The sequence below is a fragment of the Notolabrus celidotus genome, chromosome 6, assembly GCF_009762535.1.
Source record: "Notolabrus celidotus isolate fNotCel1 chromosome 6, fNotCel1.pri, whole genome shotgun sequence".
In the NCBI taxonomy this organism is placed as follows: domain Eukaryota; kingdom Metazoa; phylum Chordata; class Actinopteri; order Labriformes; family Labridae; genus Notolabrus; species Notolabrus celidotus.
The window spans coordinates 38,586,256-38,603,418 of NC_048277.1; the positions used below are offsets into that span (position 1 = coordinate 38,586,256).

The 17,163-nt window shown below is 40.4% G+C and overlaps 2 protein-coding genes across 3 annotated transcripts; both read right to left on the minus strand.

The window, feature by feature from the left end:
* Positions 1-1,423: 1,423 nt before the first annotated feature.
* Positions 1,424-7,678, minus strand: LOC117814840 (E3 ubiquitin-protein ligase TRIM21-like). 2 transcript variants are annotated; one of them, XM_034686387.1, is made up of 3 exons: positions 7,578-7,678; positions 7,251-7,391; positions 1,424-3,446 (listed from the first exon to the last, which is right to left on the minus strand). In XM_034686387.1, exon 3 carries the CDS (start codon positions 3,435-3,437, stop codon positions 1,791-1,793), a length of 1,647 nt encoding a protein of 548 aa, XP_034542278.1. In that variant the 5' UTR covers positions 3,438-3,446; positions 7,251-7,391; positions 7,578-7,678; the 3' UTR covers positions 1,424-1,790. The 2 variants fall into 2 exon arrangements, with proteins under 2 accessions (XP_034542278.1, XP_034542277.1); XM_034686386.1 differs by lacking the exons at positions 7,251-7,391; positions 7,578-7,678 and adding an exon at positions 3,791-4,853.
* Positions 7,679-11,541: 3,863 nt separating this feature from the next.
* On the minus strand, positions 11,542-15,522 carry faap24 (FA core complex associated protein 24). Its single transcript, XM_034684750.1, has 4 exons — positions 15,265-15,522; positions 12,460-12,602; positions 12,214-12,369; positions 11,542-12,045 (listed from the first exon to the last, which is right to left on the minus strand). Exons 1-4 carry the CDS (start codon positions 15,359-15,361, stop codon positions 11,806-11,808), a joined length of 636 nt encoding a protein of 211 aa, XP_034540641.1. The 5' UTR covers positions 15,362-15,522; the 3' UTR covers positions 11,542-11,805.
* Between the last annotated feature and the right edge of the window lie 1,641 nt (positions 15,523-17,163).

Below are 17,163 nucleotides of genomic sequence, written 5' to 3' on the forward strand. Positions count from 1 at the left end.
ATTTGTATTTTGAATTTATTAAAGGATAGCTCCTTGATATATTTGATATTCTGTACCCACAGAATGAGTTACCTTACCTGAAAGAATGAGCTTCCTGTACCCACTGACTGTGCTTCCTGACCTGACATAGGCAACCTGAACCGTGAAAATCAGCTACTTTAACCCACAGGACTACCTGACCTGCAAAAAATGAGCTACATGAACCTGCAGAATGAGTTACCTTACCTGAAAGAATGAGCCACAGGAACCTGCAGAATGAGCTACCTTACCTGACAAAATGAGCCACATGAACCTGCAGAATGAGCTACCTTACCTGACAAAATGAGCCACATGAACCTGCAGAATGAGCTACCTTACCTGACAAAATGAGCCACAGGAACCTGCAGAATGAGTTACCTTACCTGACAAAATGAGCCACATGAACCTGCAGAATGAGCTACCTTACCTGAAAGAATGAGCCACATGAACCTGCAGAATGAGTTACCTTACCTGACAAAATGAGCCACATGAACCTGCAGAATGAGCTACCTTACCTGAAAGAATGAGCCACATGAACCTGCAGAATGAGTTACCTTACCTGACAAAATGAGCCACATGAACCTGCAGAATGAGCTACCTTACCTGAAAGAATGAGCCACAGGAACCTGCAGAATGAGTTACCTTACCTGACAAAATGAGCCACATGAACCTGCAGAATGAGCTACCTTACCTGACAAAATGAGCCACATGAACCTGCAGAATGAGCTACCTTACCTGAAAGAATGAGCCACAGGAACCTGCAGAATGAGCTACCTTACCTGAAAGAATGAGCCACATGAACCTGCAGAATGAGCTACCTTACCTGAAAGAATGAGCCACAGGAACCTGCAGAATGAGTTACCTTACCTGACAAAATGAGCCACATGAACCTGCAGAATGAGCTACCTTACCTGAAAGAATGAGCCACAGGAACCTGCAGAATGAGTTACCTTACCTGACAAAATGAGCCACATGAACCTGCAGAATGAGCTACCTTACCTGACAAAATGAGCCACATGAACCTGCAGAATGAGCTACCTTACCTGAAAGAATGAGCCACAGGAACCTGCAGAATGAGTTACCTTACCTGACAAAATGAGCCACATGAACCTGCAGAATGAGCTACCTTACCTGACAAAATGAGCCACATGAACCTGCAGAATGAGCTACCTTACCTGAAAGAATGAGCCACAGGAACCTGCAGAATGAGCTACCTTACCTGAAAGAATGAGCCACATGAACCTGCAGAATGAGCTACCTTACCTGAAAGAATGAGCTCAGAAAAATGTATTATTAATAGACTGTAATGGCAGAATTGTCCTAGCTGTGATTGTATCTGAACCTTGTGTTAAAGCTGCATGCTGTAGGTGACAAGGTAAGGGACTCTTAAATAATCAGACACAACAAAACTTCACACTACTTTATTTTAATGTCAGGAAAACAAATCACTTTTTTCATATACACTGTTCATTCGTTATTTGTCCTACACTTCTAATATTTTTTAGTTTAATGAGACTCATGAACACAGAAATTGACGAGTTTTTCCCTGAATAATAATAGCCCATCTAAGCACACAGAAGTTTGTGGGTGTTTTGTGAATTAGACAGTTGTTTTTTAAGTTGAGCAGTCACAAAAGATGCACAATCATTTTGCAAATGTTGTCCTGACTATGAACCTGCAGTACCTCTGAACACCACAAGATGTCACCTGTAACACACAAGCTGCAAGAGGTGCGGTGTGGTTTTGTCTTTGCGGAGACTGTGGATCACATTTCACAGTTCAGTTTTGTGGACAGGAGAGATGATCAGGGCGGCAGAGTTTGTTCCACCATAATTGAGGAATGTTCTAACTAATGGGTAGAGTTTCTCAGTGAAGTTGCATCCAGTGAAGGAGTAGATCAGAGCTGCAGTATCAACGTCATAAAAGGAGACCAGACCCTCCTCATAATCCACAAACACCCCCACCTTCTCAGGACCAGACTGCAGAGAGAGACGGACTCTACGGACAAAAAGAGCGTAGTACCAACTGTCATTCCTCGACCATATCATCCAGAAACCGTTCTGAGGACTCAGTGTGATTGGTCCCTTCCTGTTGATCGACTCTCTGGCCACTCCTAAATCCCACCCAGTCTTCCCTTTAACCTGAACCTCAAAGTAAAACCTGCCTGAAGAGAAACTCTGCTTTGATAAGACATTACAACAATAATCAAACCTCTCTGGATTGTCTGGGAGATTCTTCCTCACATCTCCACAATGAACTTGTTTTCCATCATCAGACAGGATGAGATAAGGATTTGCTGTATCAGGATCAAGAGTCAGATCCACCTCATACTGCTGGACTCTCTTCAGCTCAGCCTCAAACAGCTTCTTCATCTGTTCACTGAGCGTCTCCTCCAGCTGCTTCACAGCTCTCACCACAGTCCCCTCATATGAAGGTGGATGGACTCTGACTCCAGTCCAGTTCTTGGTGGGTGGAGCAGCGTTCAGGGCCATGAAGTTTTTGAGGAGGTGGAGGTGGTCTTCAGAGCGTGAGAGCTTCTTCACTTCAGAGCTTCTCTTCTCCAGCTCAGAGATTTCCTGTTGCAGCTCTTTGATGAAGCCTTCAGCCTGTTCCTCCGTCTCTCTCTGCTTCTCTTTGATCGTGTCCGTCAGATTATTTAGGCGTCTCTTAACAGTCTCCATCAGAGCGCTGAAGACCTGAACACCTTCTGCCATCTCTCTGTCTGCATTCTTCCTGCTGAGCTCCACTGATTGTTTGAACTCTTCAAGCTTCAGTCGTCTCTTCTGGATCATCTGCTGAATTTCAGCCTCTGTCTTCCCCAGCTCGGCCTTCTTTCCTTCATATTCTTCTCTCAGAGGAACAACATCATGTGTCTTGTGGTCTGTAACGCTGCACAGCACGCAGACACACATCTGGTCGTTCTTACAGAACAGCTCCAGCAGTTTGTCGTGCTTCTCACACATCCTGCCTCCCAGGTTCTCCACAGGGTCGATCAGCTGATGCTTCTTCAGACCTGTGGTTGTCAGGTGAGGCTTCAGGTGAGTCTTACAGTAAGAAACCAGACACACCAGGCAGGACTTCAGGGCCTTCAGTTTGGTTCCAGTGCAGATGTCACAGTGAACTTCTCCTGGTTTGGAAACTTGTTGCTCTGAGCTGCTGCTGCTGGCTTCGTGTTGAGCTGACTGTCTGAACTGAGCGACCATCTCAGAGATGAAGGTGTTGACCTTCAGCTCAGGTCTTCTGTAAAAGAACTCTTGACAGTTGGGACACTTATAGGGGACATTTACATCCCAGTGATTAGTGATGCAGGTTTTACAGAAGTTGTGTCCACAGGATAAGGTGACAGGATCAGTGAACACACCCAGACAGATGGAGCACAGGAACTGATCCTCAGTATGAAGACAGCTGGCAGCAGACATTTCCTTAATCTGAGGAAAAAAACATGAAAACTCTTTTAACATTACCACTCTATTCACGTAACATTACGACTTGATTCTCATTACATTACAACTTTACTGTTCTTTGAATTGTTCAGTCAGAGATCTGAGTACATTCTGAACCCTGGTTTATATTTAGCTTCAGGAGAATTTCTGGTCTGACCTGTTCCGGTTTTGAATTAATGCCAAAGAGGTAAAGTGTCAGCGTTAGCTCATGCTAGCACAGCGTACTTGTTTTTGGTACAACAGGAGTAAAAAGAGGTTCTGGCTCTGGTTCTACCTAAACTGAAAATGTCTCATCAGTGTGTTCTGTCTTTGTAGGTCAGTGTACTCACCGGTGACGGACAGATTCTGATGTTCAGTTTCAGAAAAACTTCAGATGAATTTGTCTGTAGAAACAAAGAAAGACGGATCGCCTGCGGACACGACTGCAGCTCGGCTCACACTCAGACTAACTTTCACTTTCAGACGACATGTCAACACCTCTCAGTGCTGATCCTTGTCTCAGTATAGCTCTGCCCCGTTTCCACTTCCATATGTGACTGTAGTCTGTTAAGAAACTTGATAACTCAAGTCTCTGAAACAAAAAGTGTATTTCTTTACGATGGACAGAAAACTTATAGAAATTACTTTTTAAAATAAAATCTGTCAGACTATTTTCAGACCTAACAGAAGAGAAATGAATGGCTTGCTAGTATAACCAATAGCTGGTGACAGACAGTGACAGACAGTGGCGTAGAATTATGTATGGACTGTATGGACGTGTCCCTACTAATCCCAAACGATGGCTGAAAAGTTCCCACCATTATTAAGGTTGAAGGGGGAAAAATGTGCTTCATGCGGCACACAAAGGGTTCCATCCTTTCCCACTTCAGCCTCCCAAATACGTCTTTGAGACCGGTCTGTTTTTTGATTGGCTTAGCTCTCTGTAGGCTGTTTCCCTTGCAGGTTTCACTAGTGTTGATGGTGCACTCATGTCTGAGGATGTCAGCAGGCAAGAAAAGAAAGATGGACATTAGAATCTATTTCAACAGACCAGAGGAAAGTAGTCCCCCCTCATAGGCAACCACTAAGGAATGCAAAACATGGTTTCTGTTGCAGCCGGATACACACGCGGACGCTGGGAGGACGATTTTCTTCTTTCATTTACTTAAAGATGTACATTACACAAAACTCCATCTCAGCTGTTTGGGATACTGACGCTTCTTTCTCTAACTTCTCTCAACAACAACAACATTCTTCCTCTCACAAAACTTCTGAGTTGTTTTGCCCCTGACTCACAGGCGCCCCCTAATGGTGTAACTCAGGGGTTCTCAAACTTTTTGGGGCCAGGGACCCCTTACAGCTGAGAACATTTACCAAGGACCCCTCATAATTGTAACACAGATCAAAGGTGACATATCATGCAAAATGGACTTTTTAATGGTTCTCCACCTGAAATCTGTGTCCCTGTCTACAAACCCCCCCGAGAATGAAAAAAATCCATTCTGCCCCTGTTCTGATTTCTCCACCTTTCTGTAAATGTGTGTGAAACCAGACGTTTCAGACTTCCGTGTTTTTGTTACGTAACAACAATATCCGGTCTGTCACGGAGTCAGAGCTCAGAGCTTGTTCAGCCCATAGACTGTATAAAATACAACTCAACCCCTCCTCCGTTTTTCATTCCCTGCACACATGTGTGCTAACAAGGAGCTTAGGAGGGAGGCATGCTAGTTGTAGGCTGTCTTAATAAACACAAAGGTCGCTTTGACTCCCCACGTCTGCAGATTTGAAGATATAGTGGATGATTTTTATTTGTCATGGATAAGTGCTAGCGCTAATTAGCATAGCCACATAGCTATATGTTCGTAGCTGTAGCTGTAGCTGTAGCTGTAGCTGTGTACCAAGACACACGTAGACATACTGACAAATAAAACAACAAGAAACACTAAATCTGTGACCAATCCTTCATAAAAGGTCCTGCTGCCTTTCTGGTAGAGGTCGGTTTTACTCCCCACGTCTGCAGATTTGAAGATCTAGTGGATGATTTTTATTTATCATGGATAAGTGCTAGCGCTAGTTAGCATAGCTACATGTTCGTAGCTGTGTACCAAGACACACGTCTACATATTGATAAATAAAACAACAAGAAACACTAAATCTGTGACCAATCGTTCAGAAAGGTCCTGCTACAGGCGCCTCTCCGTCAGGATCAGATTCAGAGGGTTGAAGTAACGTGATCTCTGAGCAGCCGTGTATATTCAGCCAACATGTAAACATTAGATCAACGTGCTGGAGAGCCGAGGCACATCCACTTCCGGAGGGGGCGTGGTCAGAGAGAAAACAGAGTGTTCTGATGAGGAATGCAGAAGAGGACTTTTCAGGCAGACCAAAATCTGATTTCGAAGTGTTTTTTTGTGCATAAACTTTAAAGACATGTTTTGGGGACCTCTTAGACCAATATATGTTGATGAAAAAAGCGTGATATGTCCCCTTTAAGCTTACTACCATTTGCACTCTTAGATGCCTTTGGAACTATTTGAATTGTAAAACTTATCAATCTAAATACTTCTTCAGATTTGTTCCACAGTGATAAACAGAAAACACTTCACCATCTGTGTTTTCTGGCGGATGTATTCCTCTCTCTTTCGCTGTAAAAAGTCTTTAGTTTTGTCCTTATATTCCAGGTGATCAGATGTCGCTTTAGCTTGGGTGGCTTCATTCCCTTCTTGATTTAGCTAGCTTGGGCTTAGCATCACTTGACGATGTGAACTGATTTAGAAATGGCTCCATGCTCGCGAGGTAGTAAACAAAGCTAAGTAGTGGCATGAACAGTTGTGAGTGAAGTGTGAATGAGTGATACGTGACAGATCGATGCGAGTGTCACAGTCATATCAGTTTCTATTGGCCCAAAGCTAACTAGGGTGGGAGTAATGGGCACAATAGGCTGGTTTCATTGGCGCAAATGGTCCTCATCTGTAGCTCTAGCGAAAGTTCAGACAGGAAGACTATAAAGCAATCACAGCAGTTGTTTAACTCTCCTCTCCCTCGTTCAATAGCTCACCCGCTTCCAGCTGCAGGCTCCGGAGCTGTCATTGGTTAATCAGCAGCTGCGTCATCCAATAGCTCAGTGGCACGCCCTTATCGTCAGCCTGTCAACTCTCTGCGGTCTTTTTAAATGCGTCTCTCTCTCCAGCTAGTTCCTCTTGCATTGATGGTGTGCACCCCTCCACCTCCCCATCTCCACCTGGTCTCTGCAAAGTCTTCAATTCCTAGGATCATCAACCACCACCACCAGAGTCTGGACTCTAGGGGGATTTCTTCAGCTGCCAAATTCATGCGTCCTACGCTCACAACATTATCCCCATAGAGTCCTTACGCCAAAGATTTCTGTCAAGTTTCATCATTCATTCAGTTGTAATAAATAATCTTTAATATTCAAATTGTGTCTCTCCTGATTGAAATGTATATATGCTGTTTTTAATGACACAGCACAATTTTATAATTTATCAGATTTTTTTATAATTATTTCAAGGACCCCCACACTATGGTTTGCAGACCCCTAGGGGTTCTAGGACCGCACTTTGAGAACCACTGGTGTAAATAATACAGTGCATGTGAACTACATGGACATCAGCTGCTTGGAATACTGCAGTCCAGGAGAGGAAGTTAACTCATGATGCTAATTCTGAACTCAAATGGAGTGTTACAACTATGAACAATTCAAAGATGAATATTTATAAAGAAAAAAAATACTCACCAATATCAGAATCAAACCCACGCCCTCGGTGACAGACAAAGGTTTGAACTACTTACCAGAAGATATTGAGATCATGATTGTTTCCATTCTGAGAGGCAAAGCTGACAGGCGGGAACACTGTAGCTGTTAGCTAGGAGGCTCAAAGCCCGCCTCTGTACCTCACAGCAGCTCCACAGCAGTTAGGTTCAGATCATAGACTGTAAATAAAAAGGTTGAGTTCAGCATTTCCAATATGGCTGCCGCCGACGATCGGCTTCAGGAACAGACGGGTGACGTCACGGAGACTACATTTACCCGCGAATAGCTTGATTAGCAGAGTTATGCTAAACAAGGCAACTTGCTAATTAACAAATAATTAACAGACAAAGGTTTTAAAAACTTACCAGATAATCCGACCCTCTCACACACTGTCCCACACTGAGCTCCTTTTTATTCCTGTTCAGTAAAGATTCAAACTGAGGCTGTCCTGTAGTCCGGGATCAAGTTTCCCTCCATTTTCCAGATCATTGAAACGCAGCCGGTACGTACTTCACGTCATACGTCACCGGAGGATCTGCACGCTGATTGGCCAGCGCGGCGTGACCGTGATGGATTCACTGAAGATCAGATTTTTCAACTCTCACAAATTCTCACATCTTTTCATCAACTTTAAAATCAATTCACACGCAGGATTGGTTTTATTTGTGTCTGGTGTGAACCATAGACTGTATAAAACTATAGACTGTATAAAACTATAGACTGTATAAAACCATAGACTGCATAAAACCATAGACTGTATAAAACCATAGACTGTATAAAACTATAGACTGTATAAAACCATAGACTGTATAAAACCATAGACTGTATAAAACTATAGACTGTATAAAACCATAGACTGCATAAAACCATAGACTGTATAAAACCATAGACTGTATAAAACTATAGACTGTATAAAACCATAGACTGCATAAAACCATAGACTGTATAAAACCATAGACTGTATAAAACTATAGACTGTATAAAACTATAGACTGTATAAAACCATAGACTGTATAAAACTATAGACTGTATCATAGACTGTATAAAACTATAGACTGTATAAAACTATAGACTGTATAAACCATAGACTGTATAAAACCATAGACTGTATAAACCATAGACTGTATAAAACCATAGACTGTATAAACCATAGACTGTATAAAAACCATAGACTGTATAAACCATAGACTGTATAAAACCATAGACTGTATAAACCATAGACTGTATAAAACTATAGACTGTATAAACCATAGACTGTATAAAACCATAGACTGTATAAACCATAGACTGTATAAAACCATAGACTGTATAAAACTATAGACTGTATAAAACTATAGACTGTATAAAACTATAGACTGTATAAACCATAGACTGTATAAAACCATAGACTGTATAAAACTATAGACTGTATAAAACCATAGACTGTATAAAACCATAGACTGTATAAACCATAGACTGTATAAAACTATAGACTGTATAAAACCATAGACTGTATAAAACCATAGACTGTATAAAACTATAGACTGTATAAAACCATAGACTGTATAAAACCATAGACTGTATAAAACTATAGACTGTATAAAACCATAGACTGCATAAAACCATAGACTGTATAAAACCATAGACTGTATAAAACTATAGACTGTATAAAACCATAGACTGTATAAAACCATAGACTGTATAAACCATAGACTGTATAAAAACCATAGACTGTATAAACCATAGACTGTATAAAACTATAGACTGTATAAAACTATAGACTGTATAAACCATAGACTGTATAAAACCATAGACTGTATAAAACCATAGACTGTATAAACCATAGACTGTATAAACCATAGACTGTATAAAACCATAGACTGTATAAAACCATAGACTGTATAAACCATAGACTGTATAAAACCATAGACTGTATAAACCATAGACTGTATAAAAACCATAGACTGTATAAACCATAGACTGTATAAAACCATAGACTGTATAAACCATAGACTGTATAAAACCATAGACTGTATAAAACCATAGACTGTATAAAAACCATAGACTGTATAAACCATAGACTGTATAAAACCATAGACTGTATAAACCATAGACTGTATAGAACCATAGACTGTATAAAACTATAGACTGAATAAAACTATAGACTGTATAAGACCTTAGACTGTATAAAACCATAGACTGTATAAAACTATAGACTGTATAAAACCATAGACTGTATCATAGACTGTAAAAACCATAGACTGTATCATAGACTGTATAAAACTATAGACTGTATAAAACCATAGACTGTATAAAACCATAGACTGTATAAAACCATAGACTGTATCATAGACTGTAAAAACCATAGACTGTATCATAGACTGTAAAAACCATAGACTGTATCATAGACTGTATAAAACTATAGACTGTATAAAACCATAGACTGTATAAAACCATAGACTGTATAAAACCATAGACTGTATCATAGACTGTAAAAACCATAGACTGTATCATAGACTGTATAAAACTATAGACTGTATAAAACCATAGACTGTATAAAACCATAGACTGTATAAAATCATAGACTGTATCATAGACTGTAAAAACCATAGACTGTACCATAGACTGTATAGAATCATAGACTGTATAAAACCATAGACTGTATAAAATCATAGACTGTACCATAGACTGTATAAAATAAACATTAGAATAATGTTACAACATTAGAGACGGGAGAGGATTAGGGCCACTAGAGACATTTAAAAAAAATGAATTTTCGAGAAAGAAAACTTGAAATTTATTTTGAAACTAAATTTGTGAGTTTATAAAGTTGTAAATCTATGAGAAATCAAACTCGAAACTGTCTAGTTTTTTTAAAGTCCGGATGCTTATAATAATGTGATGATTGGACCCTGTGGAGGTGGTGGCTGACAGGAGGATTATGACCAAGCTGTCGTCTCTGATGAACATTTCTTTCCTATATATATTCTTGTTAAATTCTTGTTCTGTACACCTTCTTGTATGCTGCTGTAACTCCATGTATGTCCCCGTTGTGGGATGAATAAAGGAGGATCTTATCTTATTCTGGGCTAAAATCAGAAGTATCTCCTTGTTGCTGAGTCCAAGTAGGAAGTACAATTTGATCAGGCTGTCAGTGGGTCCATGATGCAGTGAGATGGGCAAAGGGTAGCTTGTTAACTATCTACAAATTCAGTTTTATGGAGATGTATGTTTTTCCTTGAAATGTACGACTTCAAGTTTGATTTTGCATAAATTCACGACTTTATAAACTTTCAATTTTTTTCTTGAAAATGTGGAGTTTTCTTTCTCGAAATTGCAATTTTTTAAATTTCTCTAGTGGCCCTAATCCTCTTCCACAATTTGACAAACATAAGTAGTGTGGAAATGATTTTTCGTTTTTGTTGTAAAAGGTTTTTTTCTAATTGAAAATGTGTTTTCTATAAATGAAGTTAAGGTGTTAACTTAGATTCGGGAGCAGGACCACGCCTAAACCACACCCTCAATCACCTGACAAGCCTTCTTAAACGTAGCCAGCCTACTCCAACTGCTTGTCCGTGATTCTTCAACCCACCCTCCCTCACCTTACTCTACTGCACTTAACCTATTTCCTTGTCCTCTCCTACTCAACTCGTGCTCGCTCCTTCTATGCCCTGTCTACTTCCAGGTACAACCTGGGTCAAGATCAGCTCCGGCAGGATAACGCTGAGACGGAACCCCCATCCTGAGTCTCCTTCTGCTGGGCACACCACGCACAACTAATTCATTAAATGTTCAACTTATATCCTTGTGTGGCGTGGTCCTTGCTAGTGAACCACCAGGCAGTGGTGGACACTAAAGTAAACTTACTTGAGTACTGAACTTTAGTTCACTTTTTGGGTAACTTACTGAAGCGTACTGCGATCACATGAGAAATAAATTCTGCTCTGTTTTTCTGAATTAACGAGTTAATTATCTCAGAATTATGAGAAAGCCTTACGTCTAAAAAGCTGCAGAGTCCTTAGTTTAGTTTAGATTTCATGGTAGACTCTTTAGATATGAAATCATGTCTTCTAGATAAACAGAAGGTAGCAGGAGGATCACTCATGCCAGGACTTTAACTCAAGTCAGAATCTGACTGAACAACTTTCACTGGTATTGGAGTAATGTTTGACCAGGAGGATCCATACTCTGACTTAAGTCATGAAGACATGTACCTTGTCCACCACTGCCCCTGGGTCATGTGATTCAAAAACTATCAGTGTTTCTAAGATGTGAATTAGCTGATGAGATCTGATTCTCAATCACATTTGAAACAAAAGCTTTGATATGTGAAAAAAATCAACATCAATATGAACAACTGATTTTCATTTATTACAGATACAAAAGTGCAGAGTACAAATAAAAACAAAATCACAAGCAGACAAATCCAAAGACCTAAACCAGCTCTCTTTTATCAGCTAAGTCAGCATGTTGCTCCGTGTTAGTGTGGGAAATGTCTTTAAACCATGGCCGCCCACACAGTCAGCAGAAATCTCATTGTTTCTTAAAGCGTAGAAACACTATGAAGTTACATCTGGAACCTTCCCGGTCAAAACCAGACCCGGAGCCGAGCCTTCAGGACGCTTTGTGAAAGAAGCCGTGGATCTGCTGAGCCGCAGCTTGACCCACGATGGGCTCCAGCTCGGCGGGGGCGGCGTTGCAGAGCTGCTGAAGGCTGGAGAAGTGCTGCAGCAGGGCCAGAGCTTTGACCCTGCCGACCCCGGGGACCTGCTGCACCAGAGCGAGGACGAGCGGGTCCAACAGCCGGGAAGAAGTTCTCCTCCTGAAGGGGTTCTCCCTGCCCCCCCCGTGGACCTGGATGGGATCAGGACAGGTTGGAAAATCAACATTAGTGTACCTGCTGCCTCACATGTCCCACTCACAGGTAGGTGGTGTTACATGATCAGTGATGTTGACTGTGAAAGGAGGTTTCTTAAAACATCTCATCTGCTGCAGGTCTGTCGTTTCGTCTTCACTTCTCACCGTCTGAGCGATGAGCTGCGAGGCCTCGGCCTGCCCGCTCACCGGCAGCAGAGTCAGGCCGAGGTCAAACACCACAAACTTCTGCACGGCGGGGAAGTACTGCTCACTGAGCCGGGTGTTCTCCACCAGCACCAGCTCCTGGAAACTGCTGCTGCTCTGAGAGGAGAGGACACACACACACACACACACAGCTCATAACACACGGAGACTTTCAGCAGCACGGCTTTATCCGAGCATCAGACTCACATTTCTGTAGCGGACCAGTTTCCTCTTGTAGCTGTTCCCCGCCACCATGTCGCACTCTGACACGTAGAGGATGCAGCTTTTGTTGGGCAGGTGGAAATCTGCAACGCCGAGCTCGTTCTCAAAGAGGAGTTTCACACCTGCACCTGCAGCAGAAGAAAAGAGGAGAGTCTATTCAACCCATGTGCTGATCTTAACTTTCCTACATGATCCCTTTCCTTATTGTTATGAAAGTAAAGCTGTTTACTGCAGGAGCTTTATAGAAATGTTTAAAAGCCTTTACATTGTTGTTATCCAATCCTGCTTCATTTGTACAGCAGCTCTCACTCCTACAAGCACGCAGCCCAAAGTGCTTCACAAGAACAAAGAGACATAGATGAAGAGAGGATTAATAAGTTATGATAACAGCTTTCAGAGCAGCAGCATGTTCTTACAGAGGGAGTGAAATCAAGAAATCAAGAATAAAAAAACACATTTAATAATGTACAAAATCAATCAGAATTGAGAACATGTATTGTACACTATAAGCACAATAAATAATGAACTGTGCAGGATAAAACGGGCTTGGGCAGAACAGCAGGACCTCCAGACAGCTGGAGTCATGTGACCGAGGTTTCCCCTTCTGTAATCCCTGAATCAAGGATTCTCCTCCTCCTCCTCTCCTCATCCATGTTGTCTTTCTGGTCCTCTGAAAACCTCTGACCTGTTGACTCCAGGTCTGGCTCCGCTCATCATGACTTTGGTTTGTTGTTGTAGTTAAGTGAAATACGATCTGGTGATAACACAGAGTCTTTTATTCTGAAAATTAACCGGATGTTTTCATTTGGTTTTGGTGAAACCTGACTTCCTGTCCCGCTCCATCTGCTCTGTTGAGATTGATGCGTCGTGCTCCGGCATCCGGCACAAATAGAAGTCTAGTGTATCTGATCCGGAGGACTCAGACCTGCTGGATCAGAGACCCCAACGGAGCGGATCCAGTGGAAGTTAACACTTTGACTAGAGTAGAAACCTATCAGATCCGGTGGAATTTGGCCGTAAGTGAAGGAAAGATGAGCCAAGGAAAGGAGAGGAAAAAGAAGCTAAGGAATGGAAAGCTGAGGAAAGGAAATGAGTGCTAAGGGAAGGAAAGGAAATGAGTGCTAAGGGAAGGTAACGAAATGAGTGCTAAGGGAAGGAAAGGAGAGGAAGTAAACACTAAGGAAAGGAAAGGAAAAGTAAGCTGAGGCAAGAAAATGAGCGCTAAGGAAAGGAAAGCTGAGGAAAGGAAATGATCGCTAAGGAAAGGAAAGAAAAGGAAATGATTGCTAAGGAAAGGAAAGGAAATGAGTGCTAAGGGAAGGAAAGGAAATGAGTGCTTAGGGAAGGAAAGGAGAGGAAGTGAGCGCTAAGGATAGGAAAGTCAAGGAAAAGTAAGCTGAGGAAAGGAATGATTGCTAAGGGAATAAAAGGAAAGGAAATGAGCACCAGAACGCAACGGAGCGGATCCAGTGGAAGCTAACACATTGACTAGAATAGAAACCTATAAGATCTGGTGCTGTGACGGACCGGACACAGATCTGGTGGAATCTGGCCGTTAGTGTTGGAAGAAAGACAAAAACTTTTAGTAACATCAACATCATCTCAACCCACAGCATGGTCTGCATCTAAAGATATCATACACTAAACCTGTGCAGCTTCTTGAGAGGTAGATCTGCAGCATATCTCTGAAAGCTTGATGAGATCCAGATCGGGATGCCAGGTGCATTGAATGGCGGTTAAAATAAAATAACAGAACTAAGTATTAACTTTATACTTAGGGAGGTTTTTGCACAACTTGTGGAAACTATCCTGCAACACAAACTTGATCCCCCCCTCCCTTGGGTGGGTCAGGGCCCCCGGCACCAAAAAGTCTAGACACGCCCCTGGTAGTCAAGCTTTGCTGCGTGTGTTGAATTAAAGTTTGTTTACTACACAATAAAGACAGTTTTCAGAATTACAACTGATCTGGATCAATGACAGCAGCTGTAATGATTGAATACATTACACATGTATAATAAGCAGGGTGTTTGTGTTCCCCTTTGAATACATGCACTTAAATAACTCTATTTTAAAGCAGGATTTGGTGTTACCATGCAGAAATACCGACACATATATAAGCTAGTGATAACAGCAGGTACCGTAAAGCCCCTTTCTCTGTTAAAATAACATGTTTATATAAGTAGTGATAACAGCAGACACTGTAAAGCTCCTTGCTCTATTAAAATAACATGTTTATATAAGTAGTGATAACAGCAGGTACTGTAAAGCCCCTTGCTCTATTAAAATAACATGTTTATATAAATTGTGATAACAGCAGGTACTGTAAAGCTCCTTGCTCTATTAAAATAAGGTGTTTATATAAGTAGTGATAACAGCAGGTACTGTAAAGCCCCTTGCTCTATTAAAATAAGGTGTTTATATAAGTAGTGATAACAGCAGGTACTGTAAAGCTCCTTGCTCTATTAAAATAAGGTGTTTATATAAGCTTGTGATAACAGCAGGTACTGTAAAGCTCCTTTCTCTATTAAAATAAGGTGTTTATATAAGTAGTGATAACAGCAGACACTGTAAAGCTCCTTGCTCTGTTAAAATAACATGTTTATATAAGCTTGTGATAACAGCAGACACTGTAAAGCCCCTTGCTCTGTTAAAATAAGGTGTTTATATAAGTAGTGATAACAGCAGACACTGTAAAGCTCCTTGCTCTATTAAAATAAGGTGTTTATATAAGTAGTGATAACAGCAGGTACTGTAAAGCCCCTTGCTCCATTAAAATAACATGTTTATTACCCTTTAAGCTCTGAACCAGCAGAGAGTTCCTCCACCTCTCCTTGGTTAGAACGTGTCCATAAGGAGGGTTCACCACAGCAGGAACTTTAGTCTCCATGAAGTCTCAGAGAAATCATATAAATCTGTTTCTACATGAAGGAGAAGATAACTCTCAGTAAAGCTCATTAAATAAACTTTAGATGACAGAAGAGTTTCCTTTCATTGCCTCCATAACATCCGAATGTCTTCTTCTTCTGTTGAGTGGGACACGGAATGAGCGTGCACTGTTATATCGCCACCTGGAGGACCGGATGTGAATTACACCCTGCAGTAAATATATAAGATTATAAAAACAATAGATTAAAACAATAAAATGAACTAAGATGATACACTGACAGTAAATACAACAAAGTAAAACTAAATAAAATATCTAAGGGGTTATCTATAAAATTCATACAATGAGATCTTATTTTTGTACTCAGTTTTTATTGATATTTTTAGCCTTAGTTTTAACTCTTATCCTTACAATTTAAAAAACTATTAACTATTTGTATTCTTAATTAGATTTGATGCTTTAACTTATTTTAATAACATATTTTATTGTTGGTGTGCCTTTGTCTCTATTTTATTCTATTTTTATTTTTTATTTTATTAGTACTATTTTTATTATTATCATTATTATCATTTTCCCTTAATTTGTCTTGCCATTGTTTTACTTCTGCTTCTTTCTTGTTTTTCAATCGCTGTAAAGCACTTTGGGTTGCATTTGATTTGTATGAAATGTGCTATATAAATAAAGCTTGATTGATTGATTGATAATATCTAAATAAATGATTAAATAATCCACAATAAATTTAAAAGAAATATATATACATATAAAAAAATTAAGCCACTAAATAATTTATATGTGTCTATAGTTATTTAAAATACGACAGTAAATGGTTAAAAATAGTGAACAAAACTTGAACAAAATAAAAATATTAAAAGAATAAGACTCACTTAGGGGGACTACTAATGCAGCTTTTAAGTCCTGTGCAGCAGAGTGAGTATGGTGTGTTTTATAGCATTTTTAAATCTGTATCACAAGAGTTGATGTTCAGTGTTAAACGAGAGGCACCCTACTGCAGGCAAGATGGCGCCGCCACAACATCCACACCGGAAGTCCATACCGGAAGTCCATACCGGAAGTGATTCTTTAACCCCCTCTCTACCCAATGCCGGATGCTTCGAACTGGAAGTTTCTTCTTCGTGTAGCGTATTGATTGCATTAGTCTGTCGCTGCTAAATCAATTAGCAGAAAGCTAATTGTGATAGAGAGAGTGAGTGAGAGAGATCCCGCTGTGTATGAAGAACAGAATAATGTAGAGTGTTAGTGTGTGTGGGGGGAGGGGATGAGAAGGAAAAGACTGTAAGTAAGAGGGAAAATACACTCAAGCTGTACACAGAGATCTATATTCACCACAAAAACAACAGAGGCTCCCCAGGATTGTGTACTGTACATCTATCATCAGTGGCTGACAGTGGTGCCTCAAGTTGAAATATTTTAGTCCTAATATTTTATGTTGATTTGGAGTTTGTAATAGCAAAAGTGCATTGTTCTTTTTCAAGTACAACATTATCAATACAAAAGGGTTAAGACATCATACATATAACATTAAAAGAACATAAAATAAAGTATAATTCTACATTTCAAGTAGGGGTTGGATGGAAAGAAACAGTAGCTATGTATACATTTGCAGTTTTTCTAGTCATTCTAATTGAAGGTTCCAACTTCAATGTTTTCATGGACGCCAAATAAAGTGATCTTGTTAAGACATTGGTGTACATGCATCAAGCATTCAATCTGAATAAAACTGTTTGACAAGCTCAGAGTGTTTACGCCCATCTAATGTCTCAAAATAGAAGGAGAAACCATTCCCT

Bases quoted from the DNA above. Each gene is read 5' to 3' on its own strand.
- faap24 (XM_034684750.1), bottom strand. From the start codon at position 15,361: ATGGAGACTAAAGTTCCTGCTGTGGTGAACCCTCCTTATGGACACGTT. The intron at 12,370-12,459 runs GTGAGTCTGATG...CTCTCCTCTCAG, and splicing joins AACTGGTCCGCTACAGAAAT to AGCAGCAGCAGTTTCCAGGA. The intron at 12,046-12,213 runs GTGAGAAGTGAA...GATCCCATCCAG, and splicing joins CGCAGCTCATCGCTCAGACG to GTCCACGGGGGGGGCAGGGA.
- LOC117814840 (XM_034686387.1), bottom strand. From the start codon at position 3,437: ATGTCTGCTGCCAGCTGTCTTCATACTGAGGATCAGTTCCTGTGCTCC.